Source organism: Pogoniulus pusillus, chromosome 9 (assembly GCF_015220805.1).
Source record: "Pogoniulus pusillus isolate bPogPus1 chromosome 9, bPogPus1.pri, whole genome shotgun sequence".
Classification (NCBI taxonomy): Eukaryota; Metazoa; Chordata; class Aves; order Piciformes; family Lybiidae; genus Pogoniulus; species Pogoniulus pusillus.
Window position 1 is genome coordinate 9,307,877 of NC_087272.1, and position 20,971 is coordinate 9,328,847.

Below are 20,971 nucleotides of genomic sequence, written 5' to 3' on the forward strand. Positions count from 1 at the left end.
TTATTTCATCCTCAGAAACTACACAGGAACACACTTAGACATATGCTTAAAATCCTTAACCTAGGAAGCACTTAAACACATTATTAACTTTGGCTACATGTTTCTGAAGAAGACTTGTTTAAACACCAAAAGCACCACAAGAAAATGGCCATGTTCATCTTCTGGCCAAAATTAAAAGAAATAAAGAGATGTTTTGGGTTAGCCTGATATGAAAATTAAAAGAAATAAAGAGATGTTTTGGGTCAGCCTGATATGAAAATTAAAAGAAATAAAGAGATGTTTTGGGTCAGCCTGATATGAAAATTAAAAGAAATAAAGAGATGTTTTGGGTCAGCCTAATATGAAAATTAAAAGAAATAAAGAGATGTTTTGGGTCAGCCTGATATGAAAATTAAAAGAAATAAAGAGATGTTTTGGGTCAGCCTGATATGAAAATTAAAAGAAATAAAGAGATGTTTTGGGTCAGCCTGATATGAAAATTAAAAGAAATAAAGAGATGTTTTGGGTCAGCCTGATATGAAAACAAAACACTTTTTAACGTCAGGGAGGAAAAGAAGAGTAATGGGAGCTGAGCTCTATATGAACCATTTAGAATAGTAGAATCAGTCAGGGTTGGAAGGGACCACAAGGATCATCTAGTTCCAACCCCTCTGCCACAGGCAGGGACACCCTACCCTAGAGCAGGCTGCCCAGAGCTCCATCCGGCCTGGCCTCAAACACCTCCAGGGACAAGGCCTCAACTGCCTCCCTGGGCAACCCATTCCAGGCTCTCACCACTCTCATGCTCAACAACTTCCTCCTCACATCCAGCCTGAACCTACCCATCTCCAGCTTCACTCCATTCCCCCTGGTCCTGTCACTCCTTGATATCCTGAAAAGTCTCTCCCCAGCTTTTTTGTAGGCCCCCTTCAGATCCTGGAAGGCCACAAGAAGGTCACCTGAGAGCCTCTTCTCCTCCAGGCTGAACAGCACCAACTCTTTCAGTCTGTCCTCATAGCAGAGCTGCTGCAGTCCTCTGATCGTCCCCATGGCCCTTCTCTGTGCATGCTCCAGCACGTCCACATCCTTCTTGTAATGGAGGCTTCCGAACTGGGTGCAGTACTCCAGGTGGGGTCTCAGCAGAGAGGAACAGAGAGGGAGAATCACCTCCCTGGCCCTGCTGGCCACACTTCTCCTGATGCAGCCCAGGCTCTGGTTGGCTTTCTGGGCTGCAAGTGCACACTGCTGGCTCACGTTGAGCTTCTCATCCACCAGCACCCCCAAGCCCCTCTCCTCAGGGCTGCTCTCCAGCCAGTCACTGCCCAGCCTGTATTTGTGCCTGGCATTGCCCCAACTCAGATGCAGGACCCTGCCCTTGGTCTTGTTGAACCTCCTGAGGCTGGCTTGTGCCCACCTGTGCAGCCTGTCCAGCTCCCTGCCCTGCAGCCTGCCTGCTGCACCACACAGCTTGGCGTCGTCAGCAAACCTGCTGAGGCTGCACTCAGCGCCACTGCCCATGGCCCCCACAGAGCTGTTGAACAAGACTGGCCCCAGGATTTCGGTGCATTTCAGCTGCTACCAGTCTGCTCACCACCTTTTCTTATTTTGCACTCTACAGCAGACAGAAGTGCTAAGGAAAGAGCTCAGAAACTGGAAACATTTGATCACATTTCCAGAGGCTGTCAGGCCAGGGCTGTCTTCTCGGCAGGTAGCTGTCGCAGTAGGCCTAAATAGGCCAGAACATGTCCTGGCTTGCCCAGATGTGTTCTTCTGCTCTCCCTCCTTTTGCTGATGGGAGAAGCACCCACGGGAAGCAGGACAAAGAACCTGGGGCCACTGAGCCTCAAGACCCTGGCTTGCCCAGACTTGTTTTACCCCTGTGGTAAAAAAGGTGCACACACGTGGCTGGTGCCTGCCTCACGCAAGGCCTGTGTCTTCCCCAAACCTGGGTAAAGCAAGCCTATGGCTTCACCTGACATGGTCAGGCTTGGCTAACTGCCATCCTGACTGGCTACTCTGTGTCCAAAGCCCCATTGCTCTCAGGCTGTATTGCTAGAGACAATGTGCTCGCTGCTTGCCATTGCCAATGTGCTTGCCATTGCCATTGCTCCTGCTTATTGTGCTCTCTGCTTCTGGCACTGTTCTGCCTCAGTGCATCCTGCCATGCTTTACAGCGTTATGCTATGCTAAACTATAAGTTAGAATCATAGAATCATAGAATCAACCAGGTTGGAAGAGACCTCCAAGATCAGCCAGGCCAACCTAGCACCCAGCCCTGTCCAATCAACTAGACCATGGCACTAAGTGCCTCATCCAGGCTTTTATTCAACACCTCCAGGGACGGTGACTCCACCACCTCCCCGGGCAGCCCATTCCAATGCCAATCACTCTCTCTGTGAAGAACTTCTTCCTAATATCCAGCCTATGCCTACCCTGGCACAACTTGAGACTGTGTCCCCTTGTTCTATTGCTGGTTGCCTGGGAGAAGAGACCAATCCCCACCTGGCCACAATGCCCCTTCAGGTAGTTGTAGACAGCAATGAGGTCCCCCCTGAGCCTCCTCTTCTCCAGGCTAAACAACCCCAGCTCCCTCAGCCTCTCCTCATAGGGTTTGTGCTCCAGGCCCCTCACCAGCTTTGTTGCCCTTCTCTGGACATGTTCCAGTTAGCCCTGCTGCACAACAAGAACTCCTTATGCTATGGGCTTATCTGCCTGTAAACTGACTGCTTCGAGGTTAGCAGGATGTCTTCACTCAGGATGCCTTTAAGTGCCTTTACCGGTTTACCAGGATGCCTTCAAATGCCTTCACTCACTAGGCCTGCGTAGCCAGCATGACACCTGTGCTAAGCCTGCACATCTGCCAACACATCCTGCCTACACCTGCCAAGACGAGAAGCCCTGGAAGGGGGACACAGGTCATCCAGAGGGGCCAGGATAAGGTCAGAGATCATCTGCCTCCTTTCTCCTGCATCCTACAAAGCCTGGGAAGAATCAGAAGCCTCAGCAGCTGACAAGGCATCGGCAGAGCTCCCCAAAAGTGTTTGGGTGCCGTCTGAAGCTGTAGCTAGCCCAAGTCAGGAGCTAATTTTGTGAGTGAGTGTTCAAAGCCTCTCTGTAAGAAATTCTGTAACTGGATTCTGTTGTTCCCTTCTGCCTCCGCAGCAGAACGGAGCCTCTCATGCCCCCTGGTGGCCAAGCAGTACAATTGCAACCAAGAACCTCTTTAAGTGTAACGTTTGCATTTGCTACTCATTTCTTAGTGTTCTAGTTTTGCCTCTTCCCTGTGCGTATAAATATCCAAACCACGCATTTTGAACGCTGTAAATAAGTATTCTGGCATGATTAAATGTTAATAAACAATTTTCATTGTTATCAACAATCTTTGCCTGCCTATCAAAATTAATATTGATTATTTGTAACAGTAGTGAATAATTTGACAGTAAAGGTCCATCTACAGCCAGAACCGGCCCCAAACTGGGATCCTGGTTACAGTGAAGGCAGTTAGGCAGAGGTGAAAGGAGGAAGAAAAGCAAAGCTGCCTCTCAGCTACCTGAAAGGAGATTGTAGCATAGTGGATGTTGGTCTCTTCTCCCTAAGATCAAGTGATGGGACAAGAGGAAATGGCCTCAGCTTGCACCAGGCGTGGTTTAGATTGGATATTAGGAGAAATTGCTTGACTGAAAGGGTTCTCAGAGATTGAACAAGTTCCCCAGCGAAGTGATTGAATCTCCATCCCTGCAGGTGTTTAAAAATGCAGAGATAAGGTGCTGAGTGCCATGGTTTAGCACAGACTTGGTAGACTTAGATAATGGTTAGGTTCAATGATCTTAAAAGTCTTTTCCATGCAAAACAATTCTATTATCTATGATTCTGTGTCAAGAAGCAGCAATATCTGTTTGTCACAGTCATGGCAAAGCCTCTACAAAGAAATAATTTGCCTCATAAACCATGGATTGTGCTACTTGGGGTTTTTTTTGTAAACATAGCACTTCCCTGTTGTCTTTACAGGTCTGACCTGCACCTGCACTATTTCCTGCACAACATGAAAACATGCAGCACAAGCTGCTCATGAGAGATAAGATGGCAGAGACTCACTTTTGCTTCTTTGGAAAGCAAAAGCATCACACAAAAAGTAAGTTGATCTTTGTGTACGAAAACATACATTCCAAGTCAGAAGAATGTTTAGATGTAGGCACTTTATTACTGAAAGGAGGTCACTGGCTTTTATTTTTACAGTTTTATGTTGTGGGACAGCAAATATTGCTGTCTTGGCAAAAGGTGTGCCAAATAGAGGTGCTCACTCCTCTGCTCCCTATGGGAGTGGATTTGAAGTTACAGGTAGCCACTTATTTCAGAAGTCAGTGATGTAAAAACATAAGGTGAATTTCAACCACTAGGAAGAACAAAATTAAATTAGTGGGCAACTTCTGGGAAGAAGCTGCAGATAGGCAAAAAGCCACAGTCAAGCAAGCTCAAAGTAGGAATGAGTCTGGTAAATCTGTCAGAACAGCTGGACAGGCAAAAGGCTCTTTTAGATGGGCGGTGTGCACGTGTGGAAAGATTTTAAGCAAACATGTCTTCATCCATGAATGCTTCTACTCAGTTTGTGCCTGGAAATGAAGCTGAACACTAGTCTTAATTTTTTTTTTCATGCTTATAATGCTCTTTGAATCAATCTATACCTTTTTTTATTCATTAGATTTATTTTTTTGCACTCTCTAGGTTCCCTCAGCTGAAAAGAAGGCTACTTATGAAAAAAGTCTGACCTTACATAAGTAGTACCTGATGGGATACTGCAACTATATGGCTGTACAGGGAGAATATGTCACTCTAGATGATGCCTTTGAGTGTTATTTCTACCAGCATGAAGCTTCATGTGCCTCCTCAGACTTTGCCCCCCTGAAGAGGGCAAGGCAAACAGTTCAGAATCTAACCCTCATAAGCCAAGTCTGTAATATTTAATTGAATCACAGAATCATAGAATCAACCAGGTTGGAAGAGACCTCCAAGATCATCCAGGCCAACCTAGCACCCAGCCCTAGCCAGTCATCTAGGCCATGGCACTAAGTGCCTCAGCCAGGCTTTTCTTGAACACCTCCAGGAATGGTGACTCCACCACCTCCCTGGGCAGCCCATTCCAATGCCAATCACTCTCTCTGGGAAGAACTTCCTCCTAACATCCAGCCTATACTTCCCCGGCACAACTTGTTCCCTTGTTCTGTTGCTGGTTGCCTGGGAGAAGATACCAACCCCCACCTGGCTACAATGTCCCTTCAGGTAGTTGTAGACAGCAATGAGGTCACCCCTGAGCCTCCTCTTCTCCAGGCTAAACAACCCCAGAGGTGATAAGCTTCCCAAATATTGCCAAAACATCTCAAGAGAGGAATTTTTCAATTAGTTTCAGAGGGCAGCAGTCTTTTCAGATAAGGATAGGCATAAATCCAGCTTCTTATGTTGTTTCAAATGTACACAAAAATCCATTTTCCTGCAAAGTCCTGAAGGTTTAGGGCATTAAGCTGCTAATTCACAGCATGGTATTTTTAAGCTTTAATTGTGCTTCAGTGGTTTAATTATCTTCTGTTTTAGTTTTTGATAATTTGATCAACAGTTCATTGAGCCTATCTCATGGCCATCATTCATATGAGAAAGCTTTTGAAGACAGGATTGTTAGCATGTGACTGAGCTCCTCAGGATCTACAGAAACAGCAGAGCCTGCACAGCCATATAATGTAAGGAAAGAAATATGCCTTTTGCATTGGTCTGTAGGCTTCTTACTGCTCATGTGAAGATACAGTGGGGACCAGTGAGGTAGACATCAAAAAAATCTGGTTTTAGACACAAGCTCCTCTGTCTGCAGCCTGTTTCTCTTTTGCAAGTAATGGCAGGCTTTGCTTCTGGGGGCAAGTGGCACATCTGGAGCCACAGAAAGTAGAAGGGAGCTCCGGTGGTTTAGATAAGTCATTGTTCCTTCTTAATGGAAAACCTATAAAACACCAAACTGCCAGAGAGTTGTAGATCTTTCAGAGGTTTATTAGTTTTAGAGGTCTTATAAAAATTACTGGGAAACCATAAAACTTTAATAGCTGAAAACTGAAAAGGTTTCATGAGCTTAAGTTCAGCCTGTTTGGATCACAGCATCACTACACTTCTACAGCTGGGATGTGGCACACCAGCTGCAAAAATTCCCCAGACTCCTTCCCTTTTGTTTAGCTGTCCTCCAAGGTCATATGAAAGCTTGTGGCTAGAGTTGCCCTTTGAACACAATTTCATGACAATATTCAGATCTCTGGATATAGCTGAGGTTCTTCCTTAGTCATAGCTTGCCTGCTGATTTTCACATTCTAACACTGAAGACTGAAGTTTTCAGCTGATGAAACCACCCAGGAGGATTACAAGCCCAGATTCAGATGTTTATCTCTGCTGCATACTCCAGAGGCTTTACCAGGCATAATTGCCAATCAGCAGGGCCAGTTTAAGTAGGAATTTATGTCCTGTTTCCAGATTTGAAGAGGGGTCACAGAACTTCTAGATTAGACTGTGAACAGATGACACCCATCTCTTTAGGTGTTACAGAATGGAACAACTACTCAGATTTTCAGTCTTAGACACAGAGGCCATAATCATCAGTTACATCCAGCAATTAGCAGCTGCAGCAGTTAGCCGAGATCATGTCTTGGTCCAGAGAACTAAATCATGTTTTTACATCACTTAGAGCCACTCTAAGATGACAATTAAACTGCTGTTGATGCCCAGTTGGTCAAAGGTGGCTGCATCACCACCATTAGGTTGGGAGTGGCAGTGACAGTCCCCTTTATCCTAGAATCATGGAATGATTTGGGTTGGAAGGGGCCTTAAAATCATCTAGTTTCACGCACCCTGCCATGGGCAGGACACCTCCTACTAGACCAGGTTGCTCCCCTGGCCCCATCCAGCCTTGCTTTGAACACTTCCAGGCTAGAACCCTCCACAACTTCTCTGTGCAACCTCTTCCAGTGCCTCATTACCCTTATGGGAAAGAATTTCTTCCTAATGTCTAAGCCAAATTGAGCTTCTTCCAGTTTGAAGCCACTACCCCTTGTCCTGCCACACCACGCTTTTGTCAAAAGTCCCTCTCCAGCTATCTTGTGGCCCCTTCAAATGCTGGAAGGCTGCTCTATAAGGTCTCCTTGCAGCCTTTTCTTCTCCAGGCTAAACAACCCCAACTCTTTCAGTCTGTCTTGGCAAGAGAGGTGCTCCAGGCTTCTGATCATCTTCCTGACCCCCTCTGGACCCACTCTTAACAGTTCCATGTCCTTCTTGTGCTGAGGGCTCCAGAATCTTGATAGGCACTGGTAAAGTTGATGTTTGTATAGAATGTGCATATGAAAGGATTTCCTTAAAGCTGCTGAAACTACAGCTAGGTCAATCCTTCTGCTTTCTGAGCTTTTCACATTTACAGGCATAACTAAAAAAAAAAAAAAAAAAAAGGACAGGGAAAGAAAAGAAATCACAACAGTTAAGCACACCTCAGTCTCATGTACTCAGTCTGAATATGTGCCAAATGCTTCAGGTGGGCAAACAGAAGCCCTGCTCATTACAGAGACAGACAACTCTGGAGTCAGATGACAAATAAGCTACATGGAAGGTAAATCCATACAAAAGCTAAGCTGCACAACAGCTGATTTCTTTTTCCCTGGTAGGTTTCAGAACTTTGAAATACTTTTATTCCAAGTAGGGCATGACAACCCTGGGGCCTCTTCTTCTAATTAGTCAGCTACAAAGCAAATATAGCACAGATCTCACCCAGTGTATTCAGGGATTTGTGCTGGTCACCCAAGAAGAGACTTGATTTGCTTTTTCCATTCTGGAAAGTAATCATGCTACACTGGCTGCTGACCTGACAACTCGGTCAAATCCAACAGTGTGAACATAGTTTGGGACTTCTGATTGTGAAAATGTGAAACTTTATTATTTTACATTGAAGTGGCCCAATTCCTGGAAAAAAGGAAAATAGAAGAGGAAGAAAATCAAACCAAAACAAAAGGCAGGAAAAAAGTTGGAAATATATTAGTGAGTTAGTGTGACCCACAGCCATATTTTGTTGGTGGAGATTATGAAGCACCTCATTTTGGCTTTCTCCTTCTGCAATGCATGGCAAAGTGGAAGAGACTTGGCTTAGTTATGTTGGAGCTCAAAATTATTTCTAACTTGGTTTATGATGATTTATGGCAGGGGGAATTTTACATGTTACTGCAAAAGTTCCAGCACCAAAGGTCAAAACATTCTATTGATAATTAAGTCTCACCAACTGACCAAAGAAGTGTTACTTCTGTAAGCTTGTTATGGACATTACAGCCTAGGTGAGCAAGCTCATGTATTACTTGTTGCATGATCTCATAAACAGCAGACATTAATACTTGTTCCTTCCTAATGCATTCAGATTCATTGTAAATGAAAAAAAAAAATACATTAATGGAAATGAGTTCACAATGGATTTCCCTTAGGGGCTTGTGTTTTAGCTGTCAGCACACTTTGATTTCCCAGGAATGAAAGGGTTTAACCACAGTGTAATTGTTGTTTGTAGAAAGTAATTAATCAAGCCATTTAAAAGGTTTTGTAAAAGCATTCAGAACAATGGGAAAGTTCCCAGTTGCCTCTTCCTGCTTTCAGCTTGATCATAAATAGGTGCATAATTTGGACAGGTTTTGATACAGGATATACTCTTAGTCTCACAATACAAAGAATTAGAGAAACAAAGCTCTGGAAAGGAAAAATCCTTGCTGAAACAGATATTTATGTATATTGCACACTGTGACAAAATATAGTTATAGACTCATAGAATCAACCAGGTTGGAAGAGACCTCCAAGATCATCCAGGCCAACCTAGCACCCAGCCCCATCCAGTCAACTGGACCATGGCACAAGGAAGCAGTTAAACACCTTCTAAAACAGCACCAAAACTGAAAAGACAAGTGGTTGTCCATATTTCTGAATCATTTTGCTGTCATGTATTATTTTCACACAAGTACTTTGTGTGACATGGAGAATGGATTGCAAAAAAAAAAGGAAGGTGGGCTTTAACAGCAGAATTTGTTAACCCAATGTCCTTATCCTAGCTGCACCCAGGACACTCTATAACAACAGCCCTGGAAGATACTTCGAGGAGGTCACTTGCACCAAGTGACACTCTGAGTCTTGATATGTTTGTGTAACCCCTGTTAGGAGTCCTTCAGCTGTGACAATGTCATACCATTCCCATGTCACCCAGTCTTTCAGTATCTTAAGGTAATCATTGCTTTTTTTTAGTAGCTCACCTGAAATTTGCTGCATTTTAAGGGCATTATTTCTTGCTCCAACTTTATGACAGTTTAATAAAAAAGCTAACAAAGAATGATTCAAGAAACCTCTACATAGTGTTTTAGAATATGAAGGCTGAGAAAATTTAATATACAGTTTGTATAGCAAATATTTAATATACAGTTGGTATAGCCAATAGTTAAAGATGGCTTGCATGCTTCATAGTAACAGTAACAAAGAAATTAAACAGGATTTAATTATAGACATGCATAATAACCAGAAAAACAAGCATACAAACAGGGAAGGAACTGATCAAATATACCTAACACCTAAAGGTGACTCAGTGTGCTTTGACTTAGTCATACAGTATGATCAGCAGTATATGCTATTGTGCCTTTGACTTCTGTACATAATCAATCATAGAATCAGTCAGGGTTGGAAGGGACCACAAAGATCATCTAGTTCCAACCCCCCTGCCATGGGCAGGGACACCCCACCCTAGAGCAGGCTGGCCACAGCCTCATCCAGCCTGGCCTTAAACACCTCCAGGGATGAGGCCTCAACCAACTTCCTGGGCAACCCATTCGGGGCTCTCATGGTGAAGAATTCCTCCTCACGTCCTACCCATCTCCAGCTTCACTCCATTCCCCCTAGTCCTGTCGCTACCTGATAGCCTAAAAAGTCTAATAGAAGAATCTGAGCAATTAATTCAGTCTTGAATAATGCCTGAGTGAATGACATGATGTGGTAGAGACAGGCACACCAACAGCCCAAATTAATAGGATTTAATTGCGATTGATTGCAGAGACGGTAAATTGAAGAGTGAAAAACATTGCCTCATCTCGCCTCACTCGTCCTCGTCGAGGCCTTTCTGTGCACAGGCAGTATCTGCACATGAGAGAGAGCACACGGTATGCACTCCTAGCACAGACAATAAGCCTTGCCTCAGCTCACCCTGCCTCGCTAAGGCTCTTCTGTCTGTATACAGCATAATTACGGAGGGAAAGCTGTCACTTCGCGGCACCTCACACCGTGACACACTTTCCCGCCGCGCAGAACACACACATTACCCCTGCGCCTTCCCGGGGGCAGGTACTCCTAGGACACGGAGAGCGCCTACTGCCCGCACACCGGCAAAGCATCAACTGGGCGGCGCCCGCGCAGTGTACGTCCTTGTATCCTCAGTGCTGATTGATAGCTGGCAGCGTCCCCAGGCGGCCAAGAAGGCCAATGGCATCCTGACCTGTACCAGCAACAAGTAGGACCAGGAAAGCGATTGTCCCCCTGTACTCAGAGCTGTTTGGGCCACGCTCGGGCTCAGTTTTGGCGCCCTCTCTACAAGAACAGCACTGACGTGCTGGAGCATGTCCAGAGATGTGCAGCGCATCTGGTGAAGAGCCTGGAGGTATTGTGAAGAGAAGCTGAGGGCTCTGGGGTTGTTTAGGCTGGAAACAGAGAAGACCTCATAGGTCTCTACAGCTCCCTGAAAGGAGGCTGAAGTGAGGCTGGGGTCTGCCTCTTCTCCCTAGTGAGAAGTGATAGCACAAGAAGACATGGCCTCAAGCTGCACCAGGGGAGCCTTAGATTGGGTACTGGGAAAAATTTCTTTCCTGCAAGAGTGGTGAGGTGGTGGAGTCACCACCCCTCGAGGTGTTCAAAAAACATATAGGCATCGCACTTCGGAACATGGTTTAATGGGCAGGTTGGTGTTGGTCCAACGGTTGGACTCCGTGATGTCGGAAAGCTTTTACAACCTTACGGATTCTACGATCCGTCAGTCCCAGCCGCTCCTGGCTACCCCTCCAGCTGCGGAAGGCGGAGCAAGGACGGTGCCACGGAGGCGCCGCCAGGGGGCGCTGTGGGCGGCGGCAGGACCGGCGCTTGGGTCCGCCTGCGTGCTCCCGCCCTCCCCGCTCCCGAGGGGCGGCCACGGCCTCTTGGTTCACGCCTAGCTGGCGACCCTCTCGAAACCCGGCTACGGTCGGGGCGGAGAAGGAGGAGGGAGAGGAACCGGCCGGAGTGAGGAAGCGCTGCGAAAAGCCATGTCCGCGCCTGCCGGGCTGCCGCCGCGGCCCGCCGGTGGTGCCGGCGCCGGCGTTTATCCGGACGGGCCCGGCGCCTCCCGGGAGGCCGCGGCCCCTCCGAGCGGCGCGCCTCGCTACCAGAACGGTGAGGGGCTGGCGGCCTGCGCGGGGCCTACCGCTGGCGGCGGCGAGAGGCCGCGTGCGCGGGACCCGCGGAGAGCTGCGCTGCTCCCCTCGCTGGGGGCCCGGCGGGAGCTGGGGGCAGGAGAGTATCGGGAGGGAGCTGCGCCCTCTTCCCGTCTCCTGGCGTGGCGGGAGGTGCGGGGCGTCGAGGCGGCCGCTGCGGGGGGCTGCGTGGGCGCAGGTCCAGTGGAGGGCCTGGTGGGCCCCGGCGGAGCCGGAACGTAGTGAAGTCTTTTCTTTAAGATATCAGAAGTCGCCGGAGCCCCTGGGGAAACGCTCGTTCCGCCTCCAGGCCCCCCCGCCGCTGTGTGCGGAGTTAACTTGAAAGAAGACGCAGGCCCTCCCAGTCTCTCTAAAGGAGCGAGGGAGAGGGTTTCCGCTTTATTCTGCCGGGTTGGGATATGCTGGGTGTTGGAGCGCCAGGTTTGTGGCGTTTGGGCAATGCTCTGAAGGCCAAGGCACCTCCAGGCCTCGGCTCTGGCAGACGTGCCTGAGTATGGGCAGAAAACCACGCTTTGAAGGTGAGAGGACTTCATAACTGTTAATGGACTTAAAAGTAGTAGGTAGGCAGGCAGAGAGGTGTTCGAACAACTGGGTCTTGAGGCTGATTAAACAAGATTGGACGAGTGAAATGTGTGTCTCTGAAAAACAAGGACTAAATAAAGTAAAAAGTCACAAAGTACCGATTTGCTTTTCAGTTGGAGACGTGTTGAGACTACACTATGGATTAAACTAATTAAAGCACAGTTCTTTACTTTTCAATTGGTGCATCGTAAAGTAAATTCTTTATTAATCCGTCTCGTTAACTTCTCAGAATGCCTGTATGATCTTCATCCCCACCTAATGATGGTTTGGTGTCTAAATTGGACCTTTTGCTTGTGTGGAGTTTTAACTCCTGATGTTAAACCCTTTGTTCTGTAGTCAGGCTGTGTTTTGTGCAGGCATTTTTTTTTTTTAAGAGATCGGTATGCAGGGTATTGAGCTGCCAAATTCTTTACTCTTGAATATTTCTCGTATCTGAAGGGGTTGTTAGGCAGTAAGAAGTTACTTGCCGGTAGAGTAAGTTTTGAGTCAGTTTGCAGGTAAAACGCAAGTGAATGAAAAGAAAAGTAATTAGGTGGTAGATTTTAGCAAGATACCAAGGCCTTAGATGTGCCAGAACTTAGTATTCTAATACTGGGTTTTGTCAAAAATACTAATAAAAAGGCAAGTGATCTGTCTTTTAAAGAAAAAAAAAACAGGCAATTATCAGGACACAGTTACTACAGCATCCGTAACTTTGAGACGTGTTTCACATAAACAGAAACTGACATTGTACTTCTTGGTGTAGTTAGATGAACTAAATGGTAATTTTAAAGAGCCATCGTTATGTTTGTTATTTTCATTAATCCCATGTTGCTGATATTCGTAACAACAGCTTGTTTAAAACCCTGTAGTAGAGTTTTCTGCAAAACACTTTTTCTTTAATTCTGAGAAATGTATACACTGCTCAGTAAGAGTCTTGAATTCTAATTGTGTAACTTGCTAATTACTCAACTTTGACTTCGGTGTTCCTTAAGAAATCTTACAATGATGTCTATTTGATGATTTGTAGGCAAGGCCTCCAAGTTTGTTATCTTGTGTTATTCAGCAGTAGCATTGCCAATTTTTTAGATAGTGTATCTGTCATTTTTTAGGTTACAGCACAGGATTTAAGGCATTTTCTTTTTTTTTTAATATTGCAATAGGAGCATGAGTAGTCCCTGGGGGTCTTCAAGAAAAGACTGGATGAGGCACTTAGTGCCATGGTCTAGTTGATTGGATAGGGCTGGGTGATAGGTTGGGCTAGATGATCTTGGAGGTCTCTTCCAACCTGGTTGATTCTGTGATTCTAAGAAGATTGTACTAGAAATGTCTATTCTGACAGATAGAAACTAAGTTTCACGGAGAGGATTGTAATGACTTTTGAAATATATTTTTGTGTCAGTCTAATGGGATTCAAATGTAAAATTTAGTGAATGCAGCTATTTCTGTATTGGCAGAAAGAAATGTTCAGATGTTTAGAGTGCTTTCTGTTTGAAGTCATGAATGTGTTTTTTTTTTTTGGGGGGGGTGTGAAATGGTGAAGTTACTGGGGTCTCATGAAGCAGAGACTGTTTTTTTTTTTCATGATGCAAGCAACTTGATGCATGTACAGTAGGAAGCTTTTACATGCTCCAGTGAGCAAGCCCATTTGAGCCACTTGACTTCCATTTTAATGTAACTTAAGGATGCTTTGATTATGGTTTTGAGTTTGTGGCTTTTTTTCTTTTAAGAAAAAAGAAACCCTTCTCACCTGCAGTTTCTTTCCTTACAGTTTGATCAGTGTGGTGATTTTTTTGTTGTTCTTTGTTTATGGGGTGGTGTTCCTAATATTCAGGCTTTGAAATGCAATTGTTGTGACTAAACCCTTGCAAGTTTAAGAAGCTTTTACTGCAGCAGTCTTGCAGGTGGCTTCGCATCCAAGTGGAAAATGACCTGTTACCTAATTGCAGCATAATAAAATGATTCTTGTTATGTCAGTAGTATAAGATTGTCTTTTTCAAGTAGCAGAGGACTTCAGTGCTAGCAATTTAATGTAGTTCTGAGAGGATAATTTTATTGCATCTCTTCAGTTCTTCAGAAGACTTTTGTCTGCAGCTAGTTTATGAAATTTACACTGGTATCTCCAATAGCATTTTGGGACCATAATTTACATTATTGGTAGTTTTGTTTTCCATCATTCCTTAAACTTCAAGTCTTTCAAGTAGTTTCATCAAATTCAATAAGGACGGCAGAGGTCTGAAAGGTGTTAAATCCTTGTATGTTTTGTGAAAAGGGAAGCTGAATGAATGGAGCTAGACATGAATTCCATGACTGAGCTATTGTGAGAGATCAGCAGTGGCTTTTTTTGCTGGCTTGCATACTAGCAATTACCAAGGCGCAGTAGTGCTCCTCCATCCCTGTCAGTCTCATAAGGAATATGTGAGTGAGCTACGGTGTGTCATCTTTGAAGGTGGGTAAAGGGATGTAAAATGTTGTAGAAAACAACAGATGTCCTTGGCTAGAAGGAAGTTGCTGTTGTAAGGTACATGAGATTAGGTAGGATACATGGCAGATGACTGAATTAATCAGGCAAGAGAAGACATGAAGATAAAACCCAAACAAATGTGACACTAGCAAGCAAGCTTCACCTGTTAATGTTTGTATAATTATACATTAAAATGAGAAGTATTAATTTGTCTGCAGCAGGAGGCATTCACTGCTTTCTTTGTAGAGATGGTGTTTTAGTAGTAGATGTTCTGTGTTCAGCTAAGGTTTTTAACACCTGACATTTTTTTGAGGGAATTGTCAGGAGGTTTGTGAGAAAGGTAGAGTACTTGAGACATGGGGACAGCTTGTCTCATTAACCAGACTTCAGAATAACACAGAAGGTATACCCAGGTTTACGGAGTTGAAAATTATCCAATTATCTAGTCATAATTAGCAGCTTCAGCTAATAGTTGCAGTACAGAAATTACTTTCTACTCATTCCCTATAATCAAATGGACAAAAAAAACTCTTCAGATAATGTGAATAGTCTTTCATCTGTAATTAGAGAACTTGTTTTTAAAGGATTGAGAGTGTGCAATAAAAAGATCAGTCTTAGTGAGATCTTCATGGGATTTATACTCGTGTCCTCATGAATCATTTTAGATTTAGAGATCTTTTGCATTAAAAATGTGAATAGAGGTGTTTTGAGCATTCTGTAATGTAAATGTCTTTATGATTTATGTTTTTAAACTAGACCTTGCAGTTGAGAATTTGAGTTCACCTGTCCTCAGTACTGGCGAGGCCATACCTTAAGTAATGGGTTCAGTTTTGGGGCCCTCTCTACAAGAGAGACATTGAGGTGCTGGAATGGGCTCAGAGAAGGGCAGTGAAGGTGGTAATGGGCCTGAAGGGCAAGTGTCATGAGGAGTGACTGAGAATTGTTTAGTCTGGAGAAAAGGAGGCTAAGGGGGAACCTCACTCTGCAATTCCCCAAAAGGAGATTGTAGTGAGGTGAGTGTTGGTCTCCTCTCCCAAGGAACTACCAATAGGAGGAAATGGCCTCAAGTTGTATCAGAGAAGGTTTATACTGTGTATTGAAAGGAAGTTGTTGACAGAAAGGTTTTTCAAAGACTCCCCAGGGAGGTGTACCCTGGAGGTGTTTCAAAGATGCAGGTGTGTGGTACTGAGACACATGGTTTAGTACAAAACTTTATATAGACAGTAGTTGGACTTGATGATATGAAAGATCTCTTTCCAACCAAGGCAGTTCTATAATTTTGTGATTCTGTAGGCAACCTTTTCTTTACAAGCCAGGTGTTTCCAGATTAGTTTCTAAATTGCACCTGTTCAGTCATTGTATTTCACATACCTTGGTAAAACAACTGACTCTTCAATTGTTCTTGCCATCTTAAGTGACAGAACTGCTTAATGCAGGACACTTTGACATAAGTTATTGGTGTCTTTTCAACTTTGCTTTTTCAGGCTTTAAAAAAGCAAGTTGAACATATGCCTATGTTTCACGTAGCTGTTAATGACTTCCTAACTCACAGTTATTTAAAGGAGAATAAACTAATAAGGTCTATGAAACAGCTCTCATGGTTTCAATAAAACAGTGAATTGGAAGCATATATATGTACTCTTCTCAAAACTCAATGTGTAATTTTTTTTAAAGGTCCTTATGGTTTCTCCCAGAGTGGCTTTCTGTCTTCTGACCCAGCAGGCCAACTTATTGTTGTTCATTTCTTATTGTTTTGTTACCTTTTGGGGCTGTCAGTTGTGAAAAGGCACTTTTAATTTTGTCAGAAAGCAAGTTTGATAGAATGTTCCTTTCTTACAGAATTATGTTAATTAATTATTAACATTGCTTTGTGAATTAATTGTAGACTCTGTGTTACTTGGACAACAGTACCTTTTCAGAATTTCAAGATAAGAAGTCATACTTAGATTTTGGAGTTGTGGTAGATGCTGAGAAATGAACAGTTTGTTATTATCACAGCTGCTCTTTAATTTGTGAGTGGCTCAGCCCTGTGCTTCTATTTCTGTTCATCAAGGATTGGGAAATAACACCATGATCGCTAAGCATGACCTAACCAGTAGGGGAGGATGATTTTAAGAAAGGAGGTTTTCCAGGGAAATAATTTGTGGTTCTCTAGAAAATAGAGTTAAGGGAAGGAACATAAGGAAATGCTTTCAAATACACTGTGGATGATCTGGCATTGAAAGAGCCAACTTGGACATAGCTGATGTTTGGTCTCTAGCAAACAAGTACTTGTCTGACTCTTGCTGGTCTGATATGTAATTAATATCTAATGTTGCAGAGGCAGTTTCAGTGACAGCAGAGGCCAGTTTCTGATAAACAACATTTCTTATACCTGATGCAAGTGCAGTAAACTAAAATGAAGTTTTTTGTCAGATATTATGTAGTTAGATAAAAATGCTCATTTTCATAAAAGCATAATACAAAAGAACAGAGAAGACAGAACTAACTGCCCTGCATCACTGTATCGTGGTCACCTTACCAATGGTTTGTAAAGATGAGTACCTGCATTTTTTTGTATTGCCATACTGTTTTGACTGCAGCTTTTCGTATTCCTTAATCAGTTTCCTGAAGGCATACTGTTATATAGACACTTAGAAACATCAGTTTGATACATATAGTTGTTACTAGTTCATTAAATGCAAGTCTCTTTAAAACAATCAGAGTACAAATATGAGGCATACAGTCTTGGCATGGAAAACCTCTTGATAATGGAAACAATCTGTTTTCCCTGTATATCTGTAAATTGCTTCAAATGTTGTATTTTGCATGCTTTATATCGTTTCCTTTCTGCTGAAGGAAACTGAACCTCAAAAACTGTGACAGAAAACAAGAAATGAATTGATTGTTAGTTTAAGTAAATAGTCCTCTGGCACTACTAACTGCACTTTTTGTACATGTGACATTTTCTTTTCATTTCAGGTCCTGTGCAGAATCAGATGCAGATCCCCTCTGGGTATGGTCCGTATCCTCCCAACTATAGTGCACCCTCAGGACACTATTCCCAAGTGCCCAGTAAAGCTGCTGCTTCACATTTGGATAATCAGTATAGAGCCAGTTACTATCCTACTTATTATCCAACACCAGCACAAAATATTATGGCACCTTCTGTGGGTACCAGTGGGTTGAATACACAGGAATTGCAGCAGTTGTACAAGACTCCCCCCCATACAGTGGGGTCAGCTGAAGGATCTATTCAAGGAGCAATATCATCTGTACCCTACTTGCATACGAGTGCTCAGCAGGCATATTCAGCATTTGGTGATCACTACAGCTCTACTGTCAGCTCTTCAGTTGCGTCTCAGGGATTTCCCATTAATTCTGTTCACTACACCATGCCTGTGGTTTCCAGTGCCACGTATCCCAACGTTCCTTATCCTCCTGTGGCTGCTGGCAGTGTATATGGGCAGGCATTTACCTCTCAGACCCTACCTGCTGTTGGACAGTTCAAAGAGACAAATACATTTTCTAGCCAGAGTACACCAGTACCTCATTCACTTCAACAGCGTGTTCCCGTGGGATACAGTACATCATCAGCAGTTCCTTCTGCTCAGTCTGTTCAAGACAACCTCAACAGGACTCTCACGGGATCTGTTGCTAAAGTCAACAACCAAATAAATACAGGTATGGTATTATTTGAAGGATAGTGAACTTCCAGATGTGTCTGGGAAACATCCTGTACTTGATACAGAGTTTCACATAGTGAACATAATTTTGAGTTCTGTTATTTGCTCTTGAAACTTTTCTCATTTCATTTCCACAGTCCTCACAGTAGCAGCTAATTTAACTGCCTGTTAATTTTATTTCTTTTGAAGGTCACTTGAAATGTATGATTTGTTCTTAACCCTTTTTTTTTCTAAGAAACAGCTATTTTAAAGGCGAAACAGAGCTGACCAGAGCATGAAGAGCTATATGAGTAATGGATAGTCTTCTTTTTGAACCATTCAGTGTTCTTCTGAGGAGAGTGAGCAAGTTAATACTTGGCCTCCAGAAAAAGTAGTAATGTTGTAGTTGAGTTTTGAAGAGATGATGATAGAACTGACTGTGTAGTAGTATGTAGTAGGTACACACTTTGCAGTTAGAGAAACAAACACTGATCCACTATCTCTTTTACACTTGAGTAATATTGTAATACTTGGTTGTTTGGTGGACTGCAGTGTAATTACTTAACATTCAATATCTGAGCTTTTAAAGTTGCTAAGTACACTCTGTGCTGCTTTGCATAGTGAGCTCTGTTGTGGAGCTGATTTATGCAGAGAGTAACTTTTTTTTTGCTGCTCTGTGAATCGTGGTTGAACTTCAGCTCACAAATTATTCAGTGCATACTGAGTGAGAAAACCTAGCTACTGGTTACTACCATAATTTGCTCTATGGAGTAGCCTATTTTATTACCAAACTCTGAAGACTTACACTGTCTCTGAAGTCTAGGGCTAAATGGACTGCCTTAAATAATATCCAGCCTTTTTTTTTTTCACTCTACAATTCAACATCTTTGGCTAAAATACAGTAAGAATTCTGTTGCCTCATCACCTGGCTAATAAAAGATGGTAAATAATTGTTTGGTCCTGGGATATTTTTTTTTACTTTTGGGGACACTGGTATGATTTTTAAATTTCTCAGTGCAGGCTCATTGTTCTCACGTGGAGTAGATTTCTGTGTAATATTCTGAATGTTTTCAGCCTTTTAAAAAAGGATTGGATTTTGACAATCTTGCAGAGTTTCATATATCCTTGTAAAATGAGTGTAACACAGGAAATTTAATAAAATGATGAATGATTGACAGGAAGGATTTTTTTTCTGAATGTTTCATCCTCCCTGCTGTTCCTCAGGAAGGAAGCAGTGATGAAAAACAGTTGCAGTCTGTTCTGTGCATGGGTTTTAGCCAAACTGCTTGAAGAAATTCCAAAGTGTGCTTTCTATGACTATTCATAGAAAGAAATTTTGATACAGTATCCTCCTATTAGTCAGACTGTCAGTGAGACAGTTGGATGTCATTGCTGCTGTGCTTAGAAAGAAGACCCCTTAAAATCCTTAAATTATAAATGAGCAATACTGAGGATACTACTGTCTTAATGCATTATTCAGTAGTGGTTTTGTGCAGCCAGCGAACACTGAAAAGTCTCTGTGATGAAAACAAATAATTATTGAGATCGAGGAATGCCTTGTTTTTATTAAAATCTTGTGTGTTTAAGCAGGGCTTGGAAAACAGAGACTGGCATGAGCTTGTAGGAAGTTGGGTGGTTTCTGAATTTTCTACTTGAATCAGAAAAGTTCTGAGCATTGAGCTTGCAATTGGATTTGTAAAGAAACCAATTTGTTCAGGGCCCTGGAAAAAAAAAACAGTGTGCTGAATCTAGTAATTTAAAACCTCTGGGATGTGTTCTTAGTACATGACATACCAGTAACCTGCAGTGAAATCTTTTTCTAAACTTTGGCAGCCACTGTCTGAAATCACTGAAGTATTTTCAGTAAAGCTTGCTGAGATTTCTCTCTTAAGGAATTTGTTTTAAGAGGAATCTTTTGCTGGAAGTTGACTTGTTTTGATGAATAGTAGCCAATGAGATCAATTTGTTTTACCTTACAAAGAGTAAGTTAATTAGAAGAGAAATATTCAGTTGGAGATTTTTCTGCTGGCTGGTTTAAAGTAGTTTCATCTAACAAAAACACTCTCTTCTAGTTTTAAATTCTGTATTTCAGCAGAACAATGTTGATATAAATATGTCCAGAACTGGTGTTATGTTACGTAGGTAACACCCTTTGCATTATTTAGACTTTTGTCTTCTATGTCAGTAGCTTTTCATTGGTGTTTTTCCAGCTTATTTCAGCTGAAAATGGTGCACTCCACTGATTTTCTTCTGGTGCTTTCCACTCAGTGCGGATGTCAGTCATGGTATCCAGATTTTACTAGACTACTCTCTGGCTCCTTGAGAAGAACACAGAGAATTCCTCTTGTAGGTGTATGGTTTGGGATTCTGGGCTTCCTGGATCATGTCTGCTGTCCTGCGATTGTAGGCAATCTGTTTGAGCAGGAGACACTTCAGTTTCTCTGTATCATGCATGTACTTCTCTGTGTGTCAGAGGAGGATCTTAAGTCCTTGCTGCCCTAGTTCCACAGGAATGTAGGCTATAATTCTGTAAATCTGCTAATGTAGGTGTGGTTGGGAAAGGGAAGAGTGCAGCCAAGATAGAGAAAGTTGGGGAGATAGGATACTGTTGAAAACCAAGCAGCAGGGAGGTGGTAAATCTCTCAAGCAGAAATTGGATTTATGTTACCCGGTGGAGAGGGCAAGAAATCAAGTAATGACTCAAAAGGTATGGTTATTGCATCCCTTTTCAAATCTTTGAGAATATTGTGGTGATGGATGCCCTTTTTAACTGCTGCCTGCAGGTCTTAAGTTGGAAATTAAATAAAAACTTCAAATGATTGTATGTAAGAAAAATG

General features: G+C 43.1%; 1 protein-coding gene across 3 annotated transcripts in view; it reads left to right on the forward strand.

Moving 5' to 3' along the window:
• Positions 1-10,597: 10,597 nt before the first annotated feature.
• SEC24B (SEC24 homolog B, COPII coat complex component) overlaps positions 10,598-20,971 on the forward strand; it is a 47,099-nt gene continuing 36,725 nt past the window's right edge. The window contains exons 1-2 of one of the 3 annotated variants that reach the window (XM_064148479.1): positions 10,598-10,660; positions 17,452-18,153. In XM_064148479.1, the coding sequence (XP_064004549.1) occupies positions 10,630-10,660; positions 17,452-18,153 (733 nt within the window). In that variant the 5' untranslated portion in view covers positions 10,598-10,629. Of the gene's footprint in view, positions 10,661-11,121; positions 11,425-17,451; positions 18,154-20,971 lie in introns of those variants that run through there. The other 2 variants (XM_064148478.1, XM_064148481.1) reach the window with 2 other exon arrangements.